Source organism: Suricata suricatta, chromosome 1 (assembly GCF_006229205.1).
Source record: "Suricata suricatta isolate VVHF042 chromosome 1, meerkat_22Aug2017_6uvM2_HiC, whole genome shotgun sequence".
Taxonomy (NCBI): Eukaryota; Metazoa; Chordata; class Mammalia; order Carnivora; family Herpestidae; genus Suricata; species Suricata suricatta.
In genome coordinates this window covers 137,825,561-137,846,874 of record NC_043700.1, presented here as the reverse complement: position 1 = coordinate 137,846,874, position 21,314 = coordinate 137,825,561, and the positions used below count along the sequence as shown (strand labels likewise).

The following is a 21,314-nucleotide window of genomic DNA, read 5'->3' as shown; positions in this document are numbered from 1 at the left end:
AAAGAGGTCTGTGTCCTTGAACATAAAATACAAATAACCCCTGTGCTGTTAATTATCGACAAGTTGTCCCATTTGCAACCTAAGGAAATAAAGTAAGAGATACACTGGTATACTAACAGAAGATTACTAATTAACAGGCATTGCTTGAGAAGGGTATAAAAGAATTACAGCATGATTTTCAATATTCTCCCCCCCATCATTGCCAACAACAAAATAACTAGCAACCATGAAGTGGGTCGTATCAATTTTTTTAACTTTCCTACTAAATTTTTCTGAACCCAGAACAATGCACAGAAATGCATATGGAATAGGTAAGATATTTTGTGTTTTCTTTTTTGTCTTTTCTCTACATCAAATTCTTAATTCATTCATTCATTTGTCCTGATTTATTTATACTTCCTGTTCCACACAGAAGAAAATATTTAATGGTGAATATCTTTAAATGAATGATAAACTTGTAGCTTTACAAGAGGTTTACAAAATCATGGCAGTGTTTAAGATTATCTATGAATGACTTAAACATTCCACATTGAATTAATGTTTTGTACATTATTTATTTAACTGGCATATATACTAACTTTGAAATATATTTATATTATATTTCTATCTATCTATCTCTATATATGAGGCTATAATCCTGGTTCCTTCACATATAAAATCCCCTCAGACTGTTAAAATAAGTAACATCTTTATCTTTACTTCAGAAAAATGGATCGTTATTTGACTAAAGAAGAAATTGTGTGACTGGGATATAGTCAAGCAAACTGTGGTGTAATCATGTTCAAAAGGAGGATGGAAATGTCTTAAATTTTTTAAAAAAAGATTTATTCACTTCTGAGAGGGGGTGGGAAGGGCAGAGGGAGAGGGAGACAGAGAATCTAAGGCAGGCTCCAGGCTCTAAGCTGTCAGCACAGAGCCTGACGGGGGGCTCGAACCCCTGAGTTGTAAGATCATGACCTGAGCCAAAGTCAGACACTTAACTGACGGAGCCACCCAGGGGTCTCAGAAATGTATTTTTTCCCTTTGATTTCCAAGCCAATGAGAACATCACAGTATTGGGGGAAGCAAACAATTGAATTTTAGTGCTAGCTCTACTATAAATTATTCTTGTTATCTTAGCTATTCCTTAGTTTCCTAGCTTTCCCAAGTAAGAAATTAAGATGTTTGGATGGATGCTCCCTAATGTCTTCTCAAGCGTGCAGTCCCAAGTTAACCATAAACATTTACATGTAACAATGATCACTTTCCTGGTTGAGTTGAAAACATCATTTCTCATTGAGTTTCTTTTGCTTTCCAGCTTCCATATTGGATTCTTCCCAATGTTCCGCAGAGATGAATTTAGTTGACCTGTAAGTTTTTTCTTTTATAAATGCACTTCAAATATGCACAGCAATGACCATTTTAATGAGAATAGATAGCCCTATGAGTTTTGAGAAGTACAAAAGTAAATTGAAAAAATTATTTATATTGGATATCAAATTGATATTGAAGAGGTTGAACTGTTGGTCCATGCCTTAGATTAAATTAGCCTCTAGAGTCCTTGAAATTCCATGGGAAAAACCAAATCAGATTTTAGGAACTGAAGATTAGTATCCAATCAGTGGTAACCACAACATATAGATGCAGAATTTTTTCACATCAATGCCAATAGGATGATATTACAATATTTTCTATTCTGAATACTACATAAATCCTAGTAGTGAATAAGAGGAGGTAAAACATTCTACTTTATTTTATTTGTAAAGAGTATGTTTTTCTTTTGAGTGCTATCTATTATACACTCCTGAAGTTTCTAATAAGGAATTTAAAATAATGTGTTATTGCTACTGCTTGTACCCAGAAACCTGTTAAGACAGTTCTTTGGGTCAACCCATGAACACTGTCTTGGATCAGATTTTGATCACGCTTGGAGTAGATACAGACTGATGTCTAATGATCAATTCTTTGCTTAAATTTGAGCAAAGATAGATACCCTCAGCTGTAGATACACTGCAGTGGATGAGTGACCAGAAAAGCAGGGGCCACTCTTAAGGTAAATCCACTTTGAGTTCTTTAACAGATATATGTGTACTTTGGGGGGAAGGGGCAAGAAGATTGACATTTCTTTCTGGATGACTAGGATCCTATTTCACATAAATGTTTTAGCAAAAGGCATCCTCTAAACACGCCACATAACAGAAAACAAAAACAAATGAAAACTACAACTTGAGAAAAAGCAGCTTGAAATGTCTATTCCTTAAGCAATCATATGTATTTTTGTTCCAGAGCTACCATATTTTTTGCTCAGTTTGTCCAAGAAGCCACTTACAAAGAAGTAAGCAAAATGGTGAAAGATACATTGACTGTAATTGAGAAATCCACTGGCAGTGAGCAGCCTGTAGGGTGTTTAGAAAATCAGGTGAGTGAATAATAATAATAATGATAATAATATCCCACTGTAGTATTTGACCAAAGTTTAGCAGGCAAAAGAGCAGATACAGGGATGCCATGAGAAATACATTTAAATATTTGAGCACCTGTTGTATGAAAGAAGAATTGGATTAATTCTGAATCACTGAAGAGAAAACAGTGAGTGCCTGTTGTAAAGAGACAATACAAGCAAGGTGACTAAGAGCTAAGGTTCTGAAAGTTGAGCGTCTGGGTGACCATAAGCATGGTATTTAACTTCTTTGAGATTTAGTTTCTTTATCTATAAAATAAGGAATAATAATCGCTTTCATTTCAGGGTTGTCATAAAGATTGATATAATAATAGCAAAAGAAGTTACTTTTTATTAATCACACAATGTGACAGGCCTTATCCTAGGGAGGGTTCCATACTCACTGATAATAAAAATGTTTCATGACATGGAGCATAGCACTGGTGAATCAGATGGATATCTAAGTGAGCCAAGAACTTCTGGGCTTACTGGTATAATATCAGCTTTGCTTACAAATATTCATTTATTAAATACTTACAATCATCCTAGCAGGTAAATGCTATTCTTCCAGGTGAGGAGGCTGAGGCACAGAGAGCTTAAGTAACTTTTCTGAGGGAGTCCAGACAAGGATTTAGACTAGGCCATCAGGCTTTAAAATTAACACCCTTAGTGGCTTCATTACACGATATGTGCTCTACACTAGTGAAAGTGAGGCACATACCGAGGGTTTCCAGATTTAGCAAATAACAACAAAATATGAAACTCATTTATAATTGAATTTCAGTCAAACAATGAATAGTTTTAAAAATATACCATAATGTAGAAGATCAATAAATAATAGTTATTATTGCTTATTTTATTTCAAAAGATATAAAATACTTCACAATTCTGAAGTTGATGATTTCATAAAGCTCTCTGTTTTGCACCTCTGTTTTTGGTTTGTCCTGCTAATCTAAATACATGTCAACATTAAGCAAAATACATTCCATGTTGAAACTTTACATCCAATGAGAGGTTCACAGTACTGTTACAGATTGGTGATTTATCATTGTAAATTTAAAGGCATGATTTTTATGTGGATTGAGAATTGAAAGTCTTGTATAAGAGTTCTAGGATTCTCTAAATACTAGCAGTTATGGAAGCTAAATAAAATTTCCTGAGATGAATGACACATACGTGTTTTTCAGAAGTGATTGGTGTCATCATCTGATGTTGTCAAAATTAAGGCAACAACAAAAAAGTGGTTTATATATTTTTTGAAAAGCTCATAGATATCATGGAGCCAAAATAAGAGGAAAATGGTAAAATAAGAGGAAAAATTAAATAGTTCAAGTTTTTTTTTCTGGGGGGGATAAAATATTGTGTGGTCTTTTCCCTTTTAAGATGAAGTAATTTAGTCATGTGTATTTCTCAAGGTTGGACACTAATATTCCATTTCCCAAAGGGCGTGAGAGAAGGCTCTCATCTAGCTGAAACTAAACACAGTATATCGGAATTTGTATTGGGAATAATTTTTTAATCTGTAGTTCTGATTTTGAGTATTAGAAAACTTCTCATCTGTTTCACAGAATTTCAAAGTACAGTTAGTTGTCTTTCATTAAAAACTAATCTTTCCTACAGCTATTTGCCTTTCTGGATGAAATTTGCCATGAGAAGGAAATTTCTGAAAAGTATGGACTCTCTGATTGTTGCAGCCAAAGTGAAGAGGAAAGACATCACTGCTTCCTGGCACACAAGAAGGCTAATCCGTCGTCCATCCCACCCTTCCAAGTTCCAGAACCTGTCACTAGTTGTAAAGCATATGAAGAAAACAGGGACATGTTCCTGAATAGGTAAGGATCCAATTTAAAGGCAGATTAAAACCCTAGAAGGAGAGTAGCACCAAGTGGAATCTAGTATTTCTGCAGTTTACAGAGGTATTCTAAAAGGTGGAGAAGTGGCAATAATTTCGCACCTGCTGAGGTCCTACACTAGGAAGTCAGATGGACCATTTGAAGCTCACTTTGTTTCCATAACATGCTAGGTAGATGCAGTCAGACCACCAGTTGTCCCTTTAGTCTCTTGAGATACACCTTGTTTTATTTTTTTCCTTCTAATCTCTCCATTTTAGCTTGCCCAGGAATATTTTGATGCCACACAAAATGATTCCTTCTGGAGCCAAATATTTGGTGTTTCATGTTCACTGAATTGCCTGGAAATAAAAAAAAAATTTAGAGATTCAGGAACACTTAAGATACATAAACATGGCTAGCAGCAATTGAACACTTAGGACGTAGGACCAAGTGTGCTTGGCACGGATGATCAGATTAATCTCACTACCTGCCTTTGAAGTCTCCAGTCCTTTTTCACTTCATTCTTGTTCACATTTGGCAGACTAGGAAACTGAAGTTTAGAAGGTTGAGATAATTGGCTGAGGGCACAGTGCTAGTACACTCCGAAGCAGGGATTTGAACTCAGGGTCTCGGGTAGGGAATCCTACACCTAACCTTCGATCATTTCTGCCTTGCATGCTGCTGTCTTGCATGTCTAAGCCAGAGAAATAGAGAACCTGCCCTTAGACCATCTCTGCCATGGAGACTGTCAAAGTGGATGGTTCTGGAATCCAGTTCCAGGGATAAGTCTAGTTTTACATGTTTGTAAATCTTACCGTGCCTTTTCATTTCATAGGTACATCTATGAGATAGCAAGAAGGCACCCCTTTCTGTATGCACCCACGATTCTCTCTTTGGCTACTCACTATGGCAAAATAATTCCACCTTGCTGCAAAGCTGAAAATGCAGATGAATGCTTCCAAACAAAGGTATTATATTTGTACAGATATCTGAACCAATCCTTTAACCTGGCTATGGCTCATTAAAAGCAAACAGAGGTCCATAGGGAGGGGAAGAGGGAAAGAGAGTTGGGGAGAGAGAGGGACACAAGTCATGAGAGACTATTGAATACTGAAAACGAACCGAGGGCTGAAGCGGGGGAGGGGGGGGGGAAGGAGGTGATGGTCATGAGGGGGCACTTGTGGGGAGAAGCACTGGGGGTTATATGGAAACCAATTTGACAATAAACTATTATTAAAAAAAAAGCAAACAAAACTAAAAATGGAAATATGCTTTGTATGCAGAGTACCATTTTCAGAATAGAGCATATGTCAGCAGTCTGATATTCTTTGGGCTAAAACAGCTGGATTTGCTGTTTTGTATTCATTCCTTCGGCCAACAGGTATTATATGATTAAGGATATGAGTCTGGAGATGGGGTAATGGAAGACAGAGGTACGGGTCATAACATAAATGAACGAGAGGAATAGGAGGTAGAAGAAGATGGAGTAGAAGGAGCAGGAGGAGAAAAGGAGGCACAGAGAGAGAAAAAAGAGAAAGAAAACCATGACAAATACTTTACATTCATTATTTCTTTGGATGCTTAGAACGAATTTAAGGTGTAAACATCATTATCATCTAATGAAAGGAAATGTAGGTTTACAGACGTGAGCAGCTTCCTTAGGTCTGGAGAATGAAAATAATATCTACAACTAACCATTTGGCACAACAAAAGTCATACAACAAACATTTCCTAAGAACTGTGATTATTCCCAGAACATCAGGCTGTGACGCGATCTTATTTTTTTATTTATTTGTTTGTTTATTTTTTGACAGAGCAGACATTTTAGAAATCATCAGATTTCAATTAGCTTAAAAGTACAGTTGTGTAATCAGCATCCCAAGTATGAAAGTTATAATGTTCTTGTTTTAAGGCATTTTTAATAAACCTGTCTGGCATAGATGTATATAAACTGACCTAAAGGAAAGAGTGAATAAATGAAGTTCTGTAAAAGTGTATCACATTTATAATTTTCATAACATTCCTTATGGTCGCATGCTTTACCTGAAGGTGTTGGTTTTCTAATTATGAGCCCCTGCAAAGAAAAAGACATCCTTTCTTGACAATTTGTTTCTTGTGTATCTAGACAGCACTGATTACAAAAGAATTAAGAGAAAGCAGTTTGTTAAATCAACATATATGTGCAGTAATGAGAAATTTTGGACCTCGTACCTTCCGAGCCATGTAAGTTTATGCTCTCTATATAAGGAAGAGGGTGAGGTGCACAAACCACCATTTTGCAGTTTGAGCTCATTTTTCTCATTGTCAACTGGTGTTGAGAGTGAAGTTTCCTTTGATGACAGCTGATGTGATTGGAATCCTGAAATCCCAGGATTGGAAGGAGGTTAACTCATAAGCTTCTGCTTAACACTTTGTAAACCTACCTAATTTACCTCGGTCTCATATTCTGTCTTTGCTGTTAGGATACTGAGAAATACAGTCCAACCTCTTCACTTTTACATGGGAATTAACTGAGACCCAGAGAGATTAAAGCAATTTACTCAGGACCCCATGGCAAGTCCTCAGAGCCTAGTTTTTCTAGGACCTGACCATGACTTATTTTCTCTATTCCTATTTGTCTACTAGGCCAGTGATCTTCAATTGTCTGTATCCTGACAGTTGAGATTTTGACATCAGAAGTAACAATCAGAATTACCAAGGGTTAATTAAGTCTGCACTACAGGACATGGCTGCTACTGGCCACATGTAGCCCCTGATGATTTGAAATTTGGCTGATGTGAAGGAAGAAGTGGTGCTCCAAGTGTAAAATATACACTAGAGTTTACAGACTTAGTATGAAAAAGAGAATGTGTAGTATCTTCTTATAGGTTTTTCTGTTGACTGCATAGTCAAATAAGTTTTTTAAAGAATTTTTTTTATTTGCATATAGTTGACACACAATGTTACACCAGTGCCAGGTGCACAACGGAGTGATTCAACTTCGCTCTATGTCATGCGGTGCTCATCTGTAGGGATGTGGGCACCACCTGTCACCACACAATGCTGTCACAACGTCACGGACCACCCTCTCTCCTCCATACCTGGGAGCCTGTATGTCCCTCTCCCCTTCTCCCAGTTTGCTCAACCTCTGCCACCCTCTCCTCTGGCAGCTACCAGTTTGTTCTCCTTTTTTATAGGGTCCGATTCTGCTTTTCTGTTTGTTGATTCATTTGTTTCCTATTTTAGATTCCACATTTGAATGAAATCCTATGTTGAAATGGCATTATTTTTGATATCTTGGGTTAAAGACATTATTAAAATGAATTTAATTGTTCCCTTCTTACCTTTTAATATGGCTACTAGAAAATTTTAAACTACATAACTGGTTTAAAGTGCTCTTCACACTTACAGGGAAACATTTCTAGTGTAGGAAAATACGTGAGATGCTAATTGATGAGCATTAAATACATACATTCAAAGTTCATTTATTTGTGTGTTTGTTACATGACACACTTAAAAATACTGGACACAATAGAGACCTAGGTTCAAGTTTTTAGTCATGGAATTAGCTCTAAAATGTTTTCTTAGAATAGGTCAGATTTGTTTTAACTACCTTCCAACTCTAGCAGTTAGAAACTTAGATTGATTCATGAATTGCTTTAATTTTTCTCGCTAATAAAATAGAAATTAAGTTATTATTATAATGGTTGTATTTATTATTTGCTATCCATAACTGATTAAGCTTAAATGTTACAAATTTAGGAAGAAAGTCTCTCCTTATCAGAAGCAGCAGCAACACCAGTTGCTCTAGGAAGCAGTGGTTTCATCTAGACATCTCTTAACACTAAAGGAAATATGTGGAAGGAACAAGCGTTTTTTCTTCTTATTTCCCCTCTGGGCCACACACCATGTCTTGGTACACTGACATGTCTGAATGTTTAGTCTCTTCTACTTTCTTATCTCATTTCATTGATTTGATATATGTCCTTTTCTGTATTCTCAGAGTATTTTTTTCCTCCCATGTAAAATAATGATGATTAGTCCCATGGAATTTTCCATTTCTTAATTGTTTATCCTTTTAATTTTTTCTGACCCACTCACTAGGGTGATTATAAACACTGAGCACCATGGATGAGCAGCGAAAAGATATATTTCATCCCAATTCACAAAAATAAAGACAGATAAATCATGTCCAAAGTATTTGTGGGGACTGGTCAATTTACAGAGCCATTGCCCTGAAAAATTGGTTGGACTTGATAAGACTTATAATGCTTTCCCTTTTCCTTCTTTCTTTTTTTAATGTGTATTTACTTAGAGAGAGAAAGAGTGCAAGCAGGGGTGGGTCAGAGAGAGAGGGAGACAAGGAATCCCAAGCAGGCTCTGTGCTCTCTGCATAGAGCCTGACATGGGGCTCAATCTCATGAACTGTGAGATCATGACCTGAGCCTAAATCAAGAGTTGGACTGTCAACCACACAGGCTCCCCTCCCTTTTCTTTTTTAAACAGCGAGAGCATTTCAATTCTTTCTTTTTGGAATTGTAACTATATTAATATTCATTATTATTTAATTTTGGTAGATAATCAGGACTGACTTCTAATTCCTTTCCCTCACTTTAGAACTGTTACCAAACTGAGTCAAAAGTTTTCCAAAGCGAATTTTACCGAAATTCAGAAACTGGTCCTGGACGTGGCCCACACACATGAGGAATGCTGCAGAGGGAACGTGCTGGAGTGTCTGCAGGATGGGGTAAAGAGTCTGGCTCCTAAACAAGAGAGGATTCCACTTCCTTCTCTTTCTTTGGCTCTCATTCTACACGGGAGAAGCCTGTGTGAGTTGGTCACAGGGTAGGGTAGTTGAGTCAAGTCACAGACTTCTTGATAGTAAAACTGAAACCGTCTTTTGATGGCCCTGCCTTTCACTTAAGACTCTTCTCCTAACACCGGTGCCCATTCTTTTTTTAAAAAGTGATCATAAATTCCACATAGGATCATGGCAGGGCAGACTCTTTATTTTTAACAAATTTGTTTTCCTACCCATTTATTATTTCATTTAACAAATACATATGGAATATTTTCTGTGTGCTGGACGCTGTGAAGGACACTTGTTTAAGGCTGAAGCTTTGCTCAGGGACTTTATAGTCTGACGGGAGAGGTGAGGCATGTAGCGACTGCCTTCTGTTTACTGTTATCTCCACGGGCCACTGCATGATGCCTGGCCCACGGAAGGGGCTCTATGATATCTATCATATGAATATAACAAAATGACCTAACAACAGAAATAACCCCAGAAACTGTTCCACAAGGTACATAGCTACAGAGAGAGGCATGAATAAAAGGCTCTAGGAGGATTAAAAGCCAAAAGCAAATCCTCCCAACACAGAATCCTCAAACATGCTGTAGTTTGTCACCATTTTAACAGCGTGGCATTCGTCTATTTGAGGCCAACCTTAGGCTTCCTGGACACTGCACAAGAGGTCTATCTATCCCTAAATTACTTCCTTTCTGGTCCCTGGTGATACACCGTCTCCAAGAAGGCATCGAATCATTGCTGTTAGATATTCAAAAGGCTTGTGAGCCTGGGCGTGAACATGGTTTCCAAAAGGTTGCCTGTGAGGAGAAAATGCTCCTTTAAGCCAGTCCTATGGCAGTTTGGCTGAAAGAGTCCTGGAAGTCAGCCAGAAGCCAACGCTGCAAGAGAGGGCTGAGGGTGGCAATCTCTGAGCAAAGGCAGAGATCCTAGTGTGAGGAGCTGGGGAAGATTCCCAAAGACAGAGTTCCCATTTCATTTAATTTTCCTTCTAGAAGTTTTCACTTGCATATTAGAAAAATGACTTTGTTTTCCTTTGAAGTTAGTTTTCTTGGTTTTGATTGACAATTTTGCTGATTTCTAAAGGCACTTAAATTATTTTTCCATTTTTGGAGCTCATTACCATCCTTTTCCTTTAAAGTGGAAAAATTAATTTCAATATAGTATGTCAATTGGTTTTAATGGGTGACTGATGTGCTCTAATTGTTCTTTCTGAGAATGCATAGAAGTTTTAGGTCTGTGGCAGGGATATGGAAGTTCCTTTTTTGAAAAATTTTTAAATTTATTTTTGAGAGACAGAGCGACAGCGAGCAGGGGAGGGTCAGAGAGAGAGAGAGAGAGAGACATAATCTGAAGCAAGCTGGAGGCTCACCGACGCGGGGCCCAAACCCCAAAATCGTGAGATTATGACCAGAGCTGAAACCACACGCTTAACCTACTGAGCCACACAGGCACCCCAGGGATATAGAAGTTCTGCTTCATTCTGACCACTTAGATGTGCTGCCATTTCATTATCTATAGCCTGCCCTCTGGAGGTCATAGTGAGTCACTGCAGATTGGTCTGTTAACATGGAGCAGAAAGTTTGCTCTCCGTCTGTGATTAGGACATCGACAGCAAACATTGTCCAGTAGTAGTAGAAAGATATACACCTTTATGCATATTGTTTGGTTTCTCTTTTGTTTTTAAAATCTTCCCAATACAATAAAATAGATTTTAGCTGACAACTATCAAAAGAAGAATTGGACAAACAGGAGTAGGTAGAAAGGAGTAAGGAAAGGCAAACTAGGGAGAAAGCACTAAAATGAGAGACAAGTGTCTAAAACGCCTTTTTTTTCTATTTTTCTTCTTTTTTCCCCTCCTTTTCTCCCTCCCTTCCTCTCTCATCTTCCTTCCCTCCTTTCTGCCCTCTCACCTTCCCTCCCTCCTTGCCTGCCTACCTTCCTTCCTTCCTTCCTTCCTTCCTTCCTTCCTTCCTTCCTTCCTTCCTTCCTGCCTTCCTTCCTGCCTTCCTTCCTTCCTTCCTAGAACTGGCCTTGAGTTCCTGCATTAAAGAATAAACCTTTAAAGCTAATACTTCATTTTTCCTATTACAGGAAAAAATTATGTCTTATGTATGTTCTCAGCAAGATATCCTGTCAAGCAAAATAGCAGAATGCTGCAAATTGCCCATACTTGAACTTGGTCAATGCATAATTCATGCAGAAAACGATGACAAACCTGAAGGCTTATCTCCAAATCTAAATAGATTTTTAGGAGAGAGAGATTTCAACCAATTTTCTTCAAGGGAAAAAGATCTTTTCATGGCAAGGTAACACACTTTGTAAATGTATGTTCACACGAGTCAAGATTAGTATGTAGCTGACAGCTTTGTGCTGCTGACATGGGGAGTGATGGTTGTGGCTTTTGAGCTCACTCAGTATGTGAGGGTGATGCTAGAATGTTCTGAACCAAAATATATTCATGCAGATAAGTAGAGAATAAGGAAATGAGATCTATTTTATACTGATGAGACTTTCACTACTGCTGTTATTAACTGAAGCTATATTTTATTTTGTATCAATTTCTCTGGGATCAGAGCATTGTCATCTCTGTATGGATTACTCATATGAAGACTACCACGGAGCTTCCAAATAAGATGAGGATATTTTGTGATAAGAAGGGTTCATGATTATGAATGTGCTTTTTCACTGTGCATGTTTTCAAAACTTTTCCCCAGAGTATAACTCAATAGATAATGGTAGATAGAAGGGCTTTTATTAGAAAAGTTTATTTGCTATTTATTTAATATATGTTTTATTTTTGTAAGAAAATCAAAATGTGTAGAGACACTTGCAGTATAAGTAATTTGTTGTCATTATAATTGATAGGACATGTTCTCATTCTATTTGCCTTTAAGGGAAGCAAGCAGTCAAGTTAAAACATTTCCCTTTATTGTACAGTGTATATCTGTGGACACTATTTGAGGAGGGATTTGTGTAGCTCCTAGGATATTATGCTTAATGACCTCCAAGGCTCTTTATAAATTTAAGAGCCTTCTAATGTAATAATGAAAATAATGGCCCAATTTTCTCTTTCAATTCCCCAAGGATATCATTCTATACTTGCATTCAGATTGGACATTCACACATCGTTTGCACTGCTAAATAAAATTATGCACACAAGAACAAAGTCCAAATTGAAGAAACCCACACTGGCAATTTATTGGTGGCCGAACTAAATATTACTTATTTCTATGACTTGGAAATACAATTAGTAAATTCAAGAATTATCTTTAAACTTACCACCCACACACCCAACAATAATTGTTCAGTTAATAGAAGCTCTTCTTCAATTAGAAAGGTGCTTTGCAGTAAGAAATTTTCTCAGCTGAGAATGATCTTCCTCCAGATACTTATGTAGCTTCCTTCACCCAGGTTTCTCTTCCAAAAGAGCCGCCCAAAGAGACATTCTTGACCAATCTCTAAATTAAGAGTCACTTCCGCCCCCCCATTCTATCTGCCTTTATTTCTCTTCACTGACTTATCACCACCTGAATTTGATGACTTAGTTTTTGTTTATTCCTTCCTGTCTCCCTATAATGTATGCTTTGAGAGGTCAGGCATTTTATCTTATACCTTACTGAATCCTTACTTCTGAAAGAAATGCTTGCATTTGAAAATGTACTGGAAAAATATTTGTTGAATGAATGACTGTAAAGCTTATAATTGAAAAACCCAAGTGAAGAGTGCAAAAGAACACAAAACAGCATTTTAGAACAATTGGATGGATTATAATTTGTGTTAATAGTTTTACTGTGCATATTGTTCAAGTCATATTTTATTTCCAGGTTTATGTATTTGAATTTTAACATTTGCATTCCATATAACACAGGAATAAATCATCTCTTAATTCTAATAAGATGATATTTTTTCACACACGTTTCAGATTTACATATGAATATTCCAGAAGACATACTAAACTTGCTGTCCCAGTAATTCTAAGAGTGGCTAAAGGATACCAGGAGTTATTGGAGAAGTGTTCCCAGTCTGAAAACCCTCTTGAATGCCAGGATAAAGGAGTAAGTTGCTTGTACTTTTTAGGAAGAGTCTGAGAAACTGCATATATATTATTCATTAAAAATGCTGTTTCTAGGAAAGCATCTGGTTATTAACTAGTAGTTAGCTAGTTATATCTATTAAATAGTCATCTAGATATTAAGTAGTTATTAATTAGTGGCCTACTTTAAGAAGAAAAATGAAAACCAAAAGTTCTTTGACACACAGAATAAAAATAATATTCATTTTTTGAATAACGTCAGAAAAGCAAGACTTTGTACAGAAAGAACGGTAATCCTTTATCCAAACATTGAATTCTGTCATCACATAACTCGGGGATTCACAAAGTTTTAAACTTAATTTCCCCAAAGTCCATTTGTTTATTAATTATTATTATTTTTTAATGTTTATTTATTTTTGAAAGAGAGAGAGAAAGATAGAGTGCCAGCAGGGGAGGGGCAAAGAGAGAGGGAGACACAGAATCTGAAGCAGGCTCCAGGCTGTGAGCTGTCAGCACAGAGCCGGATGTGGGGCTCAAACTCATGAACCATGATCATGATCTGAGCCAAAGTCGGACACCTAACTGACTGAGCCATCTAGGCACCTCATTTGTTTTAATTCTCACAATTCACACTTTCATTATCGTTAGTATTACAAAAAACCCTCTAAAATTGGTTTTTCTAATATTGGTGTCAGAATAATAATTATTGGTCAATTTTTACATACAAAGTTATGTGCCCAGGATGAGAAGAAAATATACATAATAATGCTTGTATTTTCAGGAAGAAGAATTAGAGAAATATATCCAGGAAAGCCAAGCATTGGCAAAACGAAGCTGTGGCCTATTCCAGAAACTAGGAGAATATTACTTACAAAATGCGTATGTTTAAAAAAATTTTTTTTTAATGTTTATTTTTGAGAGAAAGACAAGAGTGTGAATGCGGGAGGGACAGAGAGCGAGGGAGACACAGAATCTGAAGTGGGTTCCAGGCTCTGAGCTGTCAGCACAAAGCCTGACGTGGGGCTCCAACCAACAAACCACAAGATCATGACCTGAGGCGAAGTCAGACACTTAACCAACTGAGCCACCCAAGTGCCCCAACGCATATGTTTTTTTAAACAGTATTTTTAGTGATTTCAAATTATGCAGTGGCAAGGGAAATATAAACCTAAATTAGTCACCCAGTCCTACTCTAATATCAGCCCCTATTTCACACTGGAAATCAGTATAATCTGATTACCCAATTTTTCTTGGGAGAAGGTAGTCATCCCCCTTCCCTTCTTTTAGAGAGCAAGAAGAATGGCTTATAAAAGTCTGATATTTATATGGGCTCTGGGTTCCCGAAATTGTGCAGATTTTTGCAGAAAAGATATTTATTCTGTTGCAGTCTGTCATAGTTGAAATACTGAGTAGATCAAAATTAGTATTAGTGAAGCTTCTGAGGTTGGAAATAGGTGTCAGGCTACCATCCAGAGTTTGTTTTCCCTTCGTGATATGTCAATATCATAGAATTTGAGGGAGTGGCTGTTAGAGCAAATGCATCTTGGAAGGTGGTGGTCCAGATACCATGTGGATAATACGAATGAGCTGACTTCATGACTTCAGATACCAAAAGAGGGTCTTTGAGAAGGAGTGAGGAGTCAAAAACTTATGAATTGCTCGGCAGGATTTGGTGAAAAAAAATGCTTCTTCTAGGTTTCTTGTTGCTTACACAAAGAAAGCCCCTCAGCTGACGCCGCCTGAGCTGATGGCCTTAACCAGGAAAATGGCAACAGCAGCAGCCACTTGTTGCCAACTCAGTGAGGACAAACAGTTGGCCTGTGGCGAGGGAGCGGTGAGTGTTTTGTTTAGTCCCGTTGTGTTTCTGCTCCGTTTGACTTGAAGCTGTCTCATTATTCCCATTTGGGGGAAATGGTAAAAACCACTGTGGAGATGGCTTTACTAGACTTGTTTGATTAGTTACAGTTGGAGAGGGCATGAATCCAGGTCTGAACAGTTGGGCATGTGGCCAGGCCTCCGGTCCTTCTAGAATGGCTGGGGGGAGTGCAGCCAGTTTATCCAACAACGGCTAAGAGAGCTTTATGTATGGGAAAGATAGAATAACCAACACATCATTCAATTCAGTGATTTCCTCTTTTTGTTCACAAAATACTTTAATGTTAAAAAAAAGAAGACAAAGAAAATCAAGGAGTGATCCTACGGGACTTCAAACTCACCTGCACGTTGAGGCCCCTACATCTCACCACCTACCTTTTCTAAACCAAGATGGGAGACCATCACTTCACCCTCATAATAACATAGCGATTTATCAGGATTATGCTGAAGATCCATATTGCACTTAAAGCTATATAACTACATATATAATCACATTAAATTGTTATAACACTTTATACATAACAAAACTTAAAACTATATATATTATCTCATTTAATTATTATAATACTCCCTTTTGAAATGCCCCATTACCATCTTCATTTCATACCAAAATGAGTCTCAAAGAAATTACCTTAGGACCAACGTGTCCCAGGGAGTAAACTGTAGGGCTGATATTTGAATGCCTATGCACCTCTTCCCTGAGTCCAGGCTCCAAGACTCAATGCCATACCTTCTTCAGAATTTCCTTTCTGGTTGCACACACCTCTACGGCTGCTGTGCTATTATCCCACTGCCTCTAGTTCACACATATATCTTAGTTACATCCACTGTGCACCCATAAGCACTGAGTTTGGTCTAATGGACACAATGAAAAAATGTGAATTGAGTTAAAAAAATAAAAAGCTTCACTTTTGATAGATGAAAATAAGTCATTTTATTTACTAAATTCTTTTTCAATGTTTATTTTTGAGAGAGAGAGAGAGAGAGAGAGCGAGTGAGCGGGATAGGGGCAGAGAGAGGGAGACAGAGCATTGGAAGCAGGCTCCTGGCTGCACAGAGCCCGACTCTGGGACTCAAACTCACGAACTGTGAGATCATGATCTGTGCTGGAGTTGGACGCTCAACTGACTGAGTCACCCAGTTGCCCCTAGAAGTCATTTTATTTCTAGCATACTTACATTTTTGCCTTTCATAGTACAATATTCTTATCATATTAGGGACATTCCCTCCACCCCTTTAACAGGATGAAAAGTATGGAATAGGGTAAGTCCTTCTGAATAAGAAAATGACTTTCTAGTTAGTAATGACAATCATCTTTACTTTCTAATGTCACTAGTGTTATACGTAAAATTACAGGATGACTTTTTTCATTATTTTTTCCCTTAAAATCACAATTGTGAATCAAATTGTACATTGATCATTTCCCTTTTCCTCTTTCTGATGCCAAGGACTTATTTGCTAGCTAGTCGTCATGTCTTGGAGTTTTCCACAAAAGTTAGGAGTGAAAGGAGAATTCCTGTGATTAAGCATTACCTTTATCATTGATTGACTCCCACATGCTGAGTGACTGCAGGGACACGGGATGCTGTAACAGATCGGGAGGATAGGTTTTGGAGGCCTCCTGCCTACATCCCGAGGCACTCTCCCCACTGAGAAGCTAGTTATAGCACTTGGCTTGAGCTTTCTCATCTGACATTTGGGAATAAGAATTGTACCACCCACATAGGATGACTGTCTTAAATGAGGTAATCCTTGTAACTCATTCAGCACTAGCTAGATACATAGTATGCACACAAGACATAATAGCCATCATTACAAGTTATTATGAGGTATTTAAAAAATATCTTCAAGTGTGGAAGGTAGGAGGACTCTACATAAGGAAAGCCTATAAAGATACACACACATGCACACCGACACACGCTGGCCTTTCAATTAGGATTATATACATATACATATATGTATACCTTTGTGCATGTATGATGTGTGCAGGTAGGTATGTATATGAAAGGACTAGCCTTGTGCGATTTATGCCTTTAGAAAGCAATTCTTTGGATCCCAAAGTAAAATGGAAAGTTCAACTAGATAAATATACATGAAAAATTTAAGCCCTGTATTGATTTCCTAGGTCAAGGCAGATAATTTTTTGCCTTTGGAAGTATGTATGTAACTGGAAGTGTATTTCAAATAACCGAAGGGACTATCTTTGACATTACCTATGAAATATCTGCCACTAAATGGTGAAGTTTATCCCCAAAAATGGGTTAAGAAAGAATCCACAATGTGGCAACATAAGATCCTAGACAGCAGATTTTTTGGTAATATTAATTATAAATTACTGCCTTAAAAACAGCAAGCATTTTCTGGAAGCCTGAGTCAAGATAATGGCTCATGCTGAATCTCCTTGTTTTCTTCTTCATGTTCTCCTAACCAGGCTGATCTTATTCTTGGACAATTATGCATCAGGCATGAAGAGACCCCTGTAAACCCTGGTGTTGGCCTGTGCTGCACGTCTTCATATGCCAACAGGAGGCCGTGTTTCAGCAGCTTAGTGGTGGATGAAACATATGTCCCTTCGCCATTCTCTGCTGACAAATTCATCTTCCATAAGGATCTGTGCCGAGCTCAGGGTGTAGCACTGCAAACAATGAAGCAGCAGTAAGAACTGGTTCTTTGCTAAGATGGAAAAGACCAACACCAAACAGGAGTTGAGATCTCTATCTTATGTACCCAATAATCTTGGGTTCATTAGGAGAACACTATTGCCTCAAGGCACTTAGAGTGGCTTTCTTTTTTTTTTTTTAATTTTTTTTATGTCTTTTATTTATTTTTGAGGAACAGAGAGAGACAGCGTGAGCAGGGGAGGGTCAGAGAGAGAGGGAGGGAGACACAGAATCTGAAGCAAGCTCCAGGCCCTGAGCTAGCTGTCAGCACAGAGCCCGATGCAGGGCTCAAACCCACGACCGTGAGATCATGACCTGAGCCGAAGCCGGCCGCTCAACCGACTGAGCCACCCAGGTGCCCCTAGAGTGGCTTTCAAAATGGTTTTTGTCTCAGTGTCTTCACAGCTTCATGGGAACATAGGGCTGGAAAAATTCACGAGGACAGACAATGTTTTGTTTGTAAAAACAGTCTCCACTGTAACTATTGTTGTGACACATATTGGGACTGAGGAAAATGGCAATCTACTTTGGGGAATTAGGATATGTCCTTGTAGTGAGTTTGGTTACTTCCATTCCAAAACACTGGGAAAACACCATTGAATCTTTTTTTCACACTGTTAACTTCTTGAAGAGATTAACCATAATATTTGAGCAAACCATGAAGTATGGGTGTTATGAGATGGAATGCACATTTCATGTCATTGAGGGAGGCATTCTGTAACAGTGATGGTAATACATGCCAGTGGAACTTATGTTCTCCAAATTCCCATGCATTTTAGTACTCATTTGCTTTTTCTAAAAAATATTTATTTATGTATTTATTTATTTATTTTGAGAGGGAGAGAGAGAGAGAACCAGTGGGGGAGGGGCAGAGAGAGAGGGAGAATGAATCCTAACAGCACACAGCCCGTGAGATCATGACCTGAGCCAGAATGAAGAGTGGTTTGCTTAATCAACGGAGCCACCCAAGTGCTCTTACTCACGTACTTTGTATGTGGTCTTCCTTCATTTTGGGAAACCTGTTCTTCCTTTTCTTGCTGTCACAATCTGTGTCATGCTTCAAAGTACAGTAAGAATGCTACCTCCTCTGGCAAGTCCTTTCTAGTCCCTGGTCAACATTGATTCCAACATGAAAGTGATGCTAAATGAGTAGCGCATGTGGTTAGTGGGACCAATGCTCAGGTAAGAGTGTGATGATTATGAATGGCAGGAGCTTGGAACTCTGGTCTTTGGGTATTGATAGCATATACATTAGACTGGAGAACTAGAAAGGATATACTAGGCAAGTAAGAAAAAGACTGTATCTTACTACATATCAGGATGGTGGTACTATAAAATCATGTTTCATTAATCACCTGCACAAATCCAGACCAGTGGAATATCTACCCATTTCCAGCCTCAGTATTTCTGATGAAGTCATTAGACAGAGTACATGGAAGTCTGGTGATGGGTAGATGGAGTAAGGGTTTGGGGAGACACTCAGGACTCTCTACTAGGAAGGTTTTAAAAAAACACCCTTGCATAACAGGCTTCTCTTTTATTTTGTTTAAATTATAGATTTCTTATTAACCTTGTGAAGCAAAAGCCACAAATAACAGAAGAACAACTTGAGGCCGTCATTGCAGATTTCTCTGGTCTGCTGGAAAAGTGCTGCCAAGGCCAAGAGCAGGAAGCCTGCTTTGCCGAAGAAGTATGTGCAGCTCACTTTCACACTCAAAATAACTTCGGATGGAATTTTCTGCAGTGAATAATGGAAAGAATATTCCACTCATTTAAAACCTTAAAATAATGCCAGGGAGATTTAATGATATTTAAGAAGTAATCACAGTTTTCTCACTAATATTAGGAAGAAGCATAATTTTAGAATATGCTAAGAAAATGAGTAGGTTCGATTTATTTCTTGATATAGAAAACTATAAAGTGAATATATAATTAATTGTTGACAATTTAGAGAGTTTCTGGCCTAGAACTGATCACTTCAGCTAAATGGAGTAGAAGGACTTAATAGCAAGTTAATTGTGCAAATTGTGGGGGAATATTTCTAAAAAATATTTTTGAACTCATTTAGGAGCATGCCTTGGTATATCAACAGACTAGCAATTAGGAATTATCTTAATCTTATTATTTAACAATTTAAATGGATTTGTAATTGGCTACATTTTATAAGACTTTAGTTTATGTTATGAAATATATTTGAATATAGCATCGTCACACTTTTGAAAGATATTCTAGAATTCAGCCTTTTTGCCAAATGTACACTTATCAATATGTGTCCGTATTTTTGGTAGGAAGGGTGGAACACAGGTAACCAAATCAGATAAAACAAAAGTGATAAAATAGTTTTGATGTAAACCAATTTTGATACAAAAAGATAAATGTCCCTTGATATGGGAAGACATTCACTTAGATGTAGAGAACATTAACACATAACAGCTATACGTTCTCTGCAAACCTTCCAATTTCTGTGACTGATTTGTGGAGGAAGGGGAGGGGTGTGGTGAGGCTCCGTAACAATTTGGAGATTGGTGTAGGAAGAACAACTTATTTCTACTTTTGGTACCAGTGGAGTTCTGTGTTCTGTGACTTCCATTGTCCCAGCTTGCTAGCATCAGAGGTGTACTTGAACTTTAAAAAACAATTAAGTGTCCAACTCAATCTTGGCTACTGTGTAACTGGGACAGCCATCCATCTCCTCATCTGATGATGCTTATTTGCTTTTAATTTCAGGGTCCAAAACTGATTTCAAAAACTCGTGCTGCCTTGGGAGTTTAAATTACAGCAGGTAACAAAAATTGAGACAAGGGTAAATATAATGATTGTTCTCCCACAATATTGATCCATAGTGAAATACATCCTGAGACCTACCATTAAAATGCCTTAAACAAACGCAATTCAATACAAAGTTTATTTTAAAAACGCTGGAACAAAATTGTGTCCACAATGTTGAATCAGTGACTCAACAAACTCAAAATTCTCTTAGGTTATTTCTAAGGTTTCAGAGAATGCCATCAGAAGATCTTCCCATCTATTTAGCATTTCTCTGATGCAAAATAATAGAACCAGTTACCTTCTGCACCATTCACTTAATTAGTACTTATTTTTGTTCTCATTACAGGGGGAAGAGGAAGACAAAATAAATCTTCATGGTTTGGTGTGCATCTTTTCCTTTAATTCTAACTGAGATAGTGCTTTTTGTGAATTAGTGAAATGATTAAGACTTTAATGTGAGATTTCTCTGTCATATAAATAAAGTATCTTCAAATGTATCTTTTCTCCTAGCCTGCTTATTATAGTTGATTTTAAAAAACAATTAAGGATACCATTGTCTGAAGCAGATTCTGTTAAAAAAGCAGTGAGTCTTGGTTGTTGTAGGAGATTTAAATAACTCAAGGATGGATTTACAACACTGAACGCTAGATTAATGGTGCACCTGAGTGGTTCAGTCAGTTAAGCATCTGACTCTTGATCTTGACTCAGGACATGATTTCATGGGTTCATGGGTTTGAGCCCCACATCAGGCTCTGTGCCGTCAGTACATTCTTCCTCTCTCTCTGCCCTTTCTCCCCCTTCCCTCCCTTCCTCTCTCTCTCAAAATAAATAAATAAATGAACATTAAAAAAATAAAGCCTAGATTACTTGGTTCACTAAAAAAATGTTCAAGTTAAGGACTGTGATGCTGCCAGGGCACATTGTTCATTAAATGAGT

General features: G+C 37.7%; 1 protein-coding gene across 1 annotated transcript; it reads left to right on the top strand.

Moving 5' to 3' along the window:
• Positions 1 to 226: 226 nt before the first annotated feature.
• Positions 227 to 20,868, top strand: AFP (alpha fetoprotein). The gene is made up of 15 exons (XM_029929757.1): positions 227 to 311; positions 1,298 to 1,349; positions 2,266 to 2,398; positions 4,040 to 4,251; positions 5,087 to 5,219; positions 6,377 to 6,474; positions 8,848 to 8,977; positions 11,132 to 11,346; positions 12,963 to 13,095; positions 13,855 to 13,952; positions 14,769 to 14,907; positions 17,380 to 17,603; positions 19,166 to 19,298; positions 20,336 to 20,390; positions 20,724 to 20,868. The coding sequence occupies exons 1-14, from the start codon at positions 227 to 229 to the stop codon at positions 20,378 to 20,380; spliced, it is 1,830 nt and encodes a 609-aa protein (XP_029785617.1). The 3' UTR covers positions 20,381 to 20,390; positions 20,724 to 20,868.
• Positions 20,869 to 21,314: the final 446 nt, after the last annotated feature.

Bases quoted from the DNA above. Each gene is read 5' to 3' on its own strand.
- AFP (XM_029929757.1), top strand. From the start codon at position 227: ATGAAGTGGGTCGTATCAATTTTTTTAACTTTCCTACTAAATTTTTCT. The intron at 8,978-11,131 runs GTAAAGAGTCTG...TTCCTATTACAG, and splicing joins TGGAGTGTCTGCAGGATGGG to GAAAAAATTATGTCTTATGT. The intron at 13,953-14,768 runs GTATGTTTAAAA...TGCTTCTTCTAG, and splicing joins GAATATTACTTACAAAATGC to GTTTCTTGTTGCTTACACAA.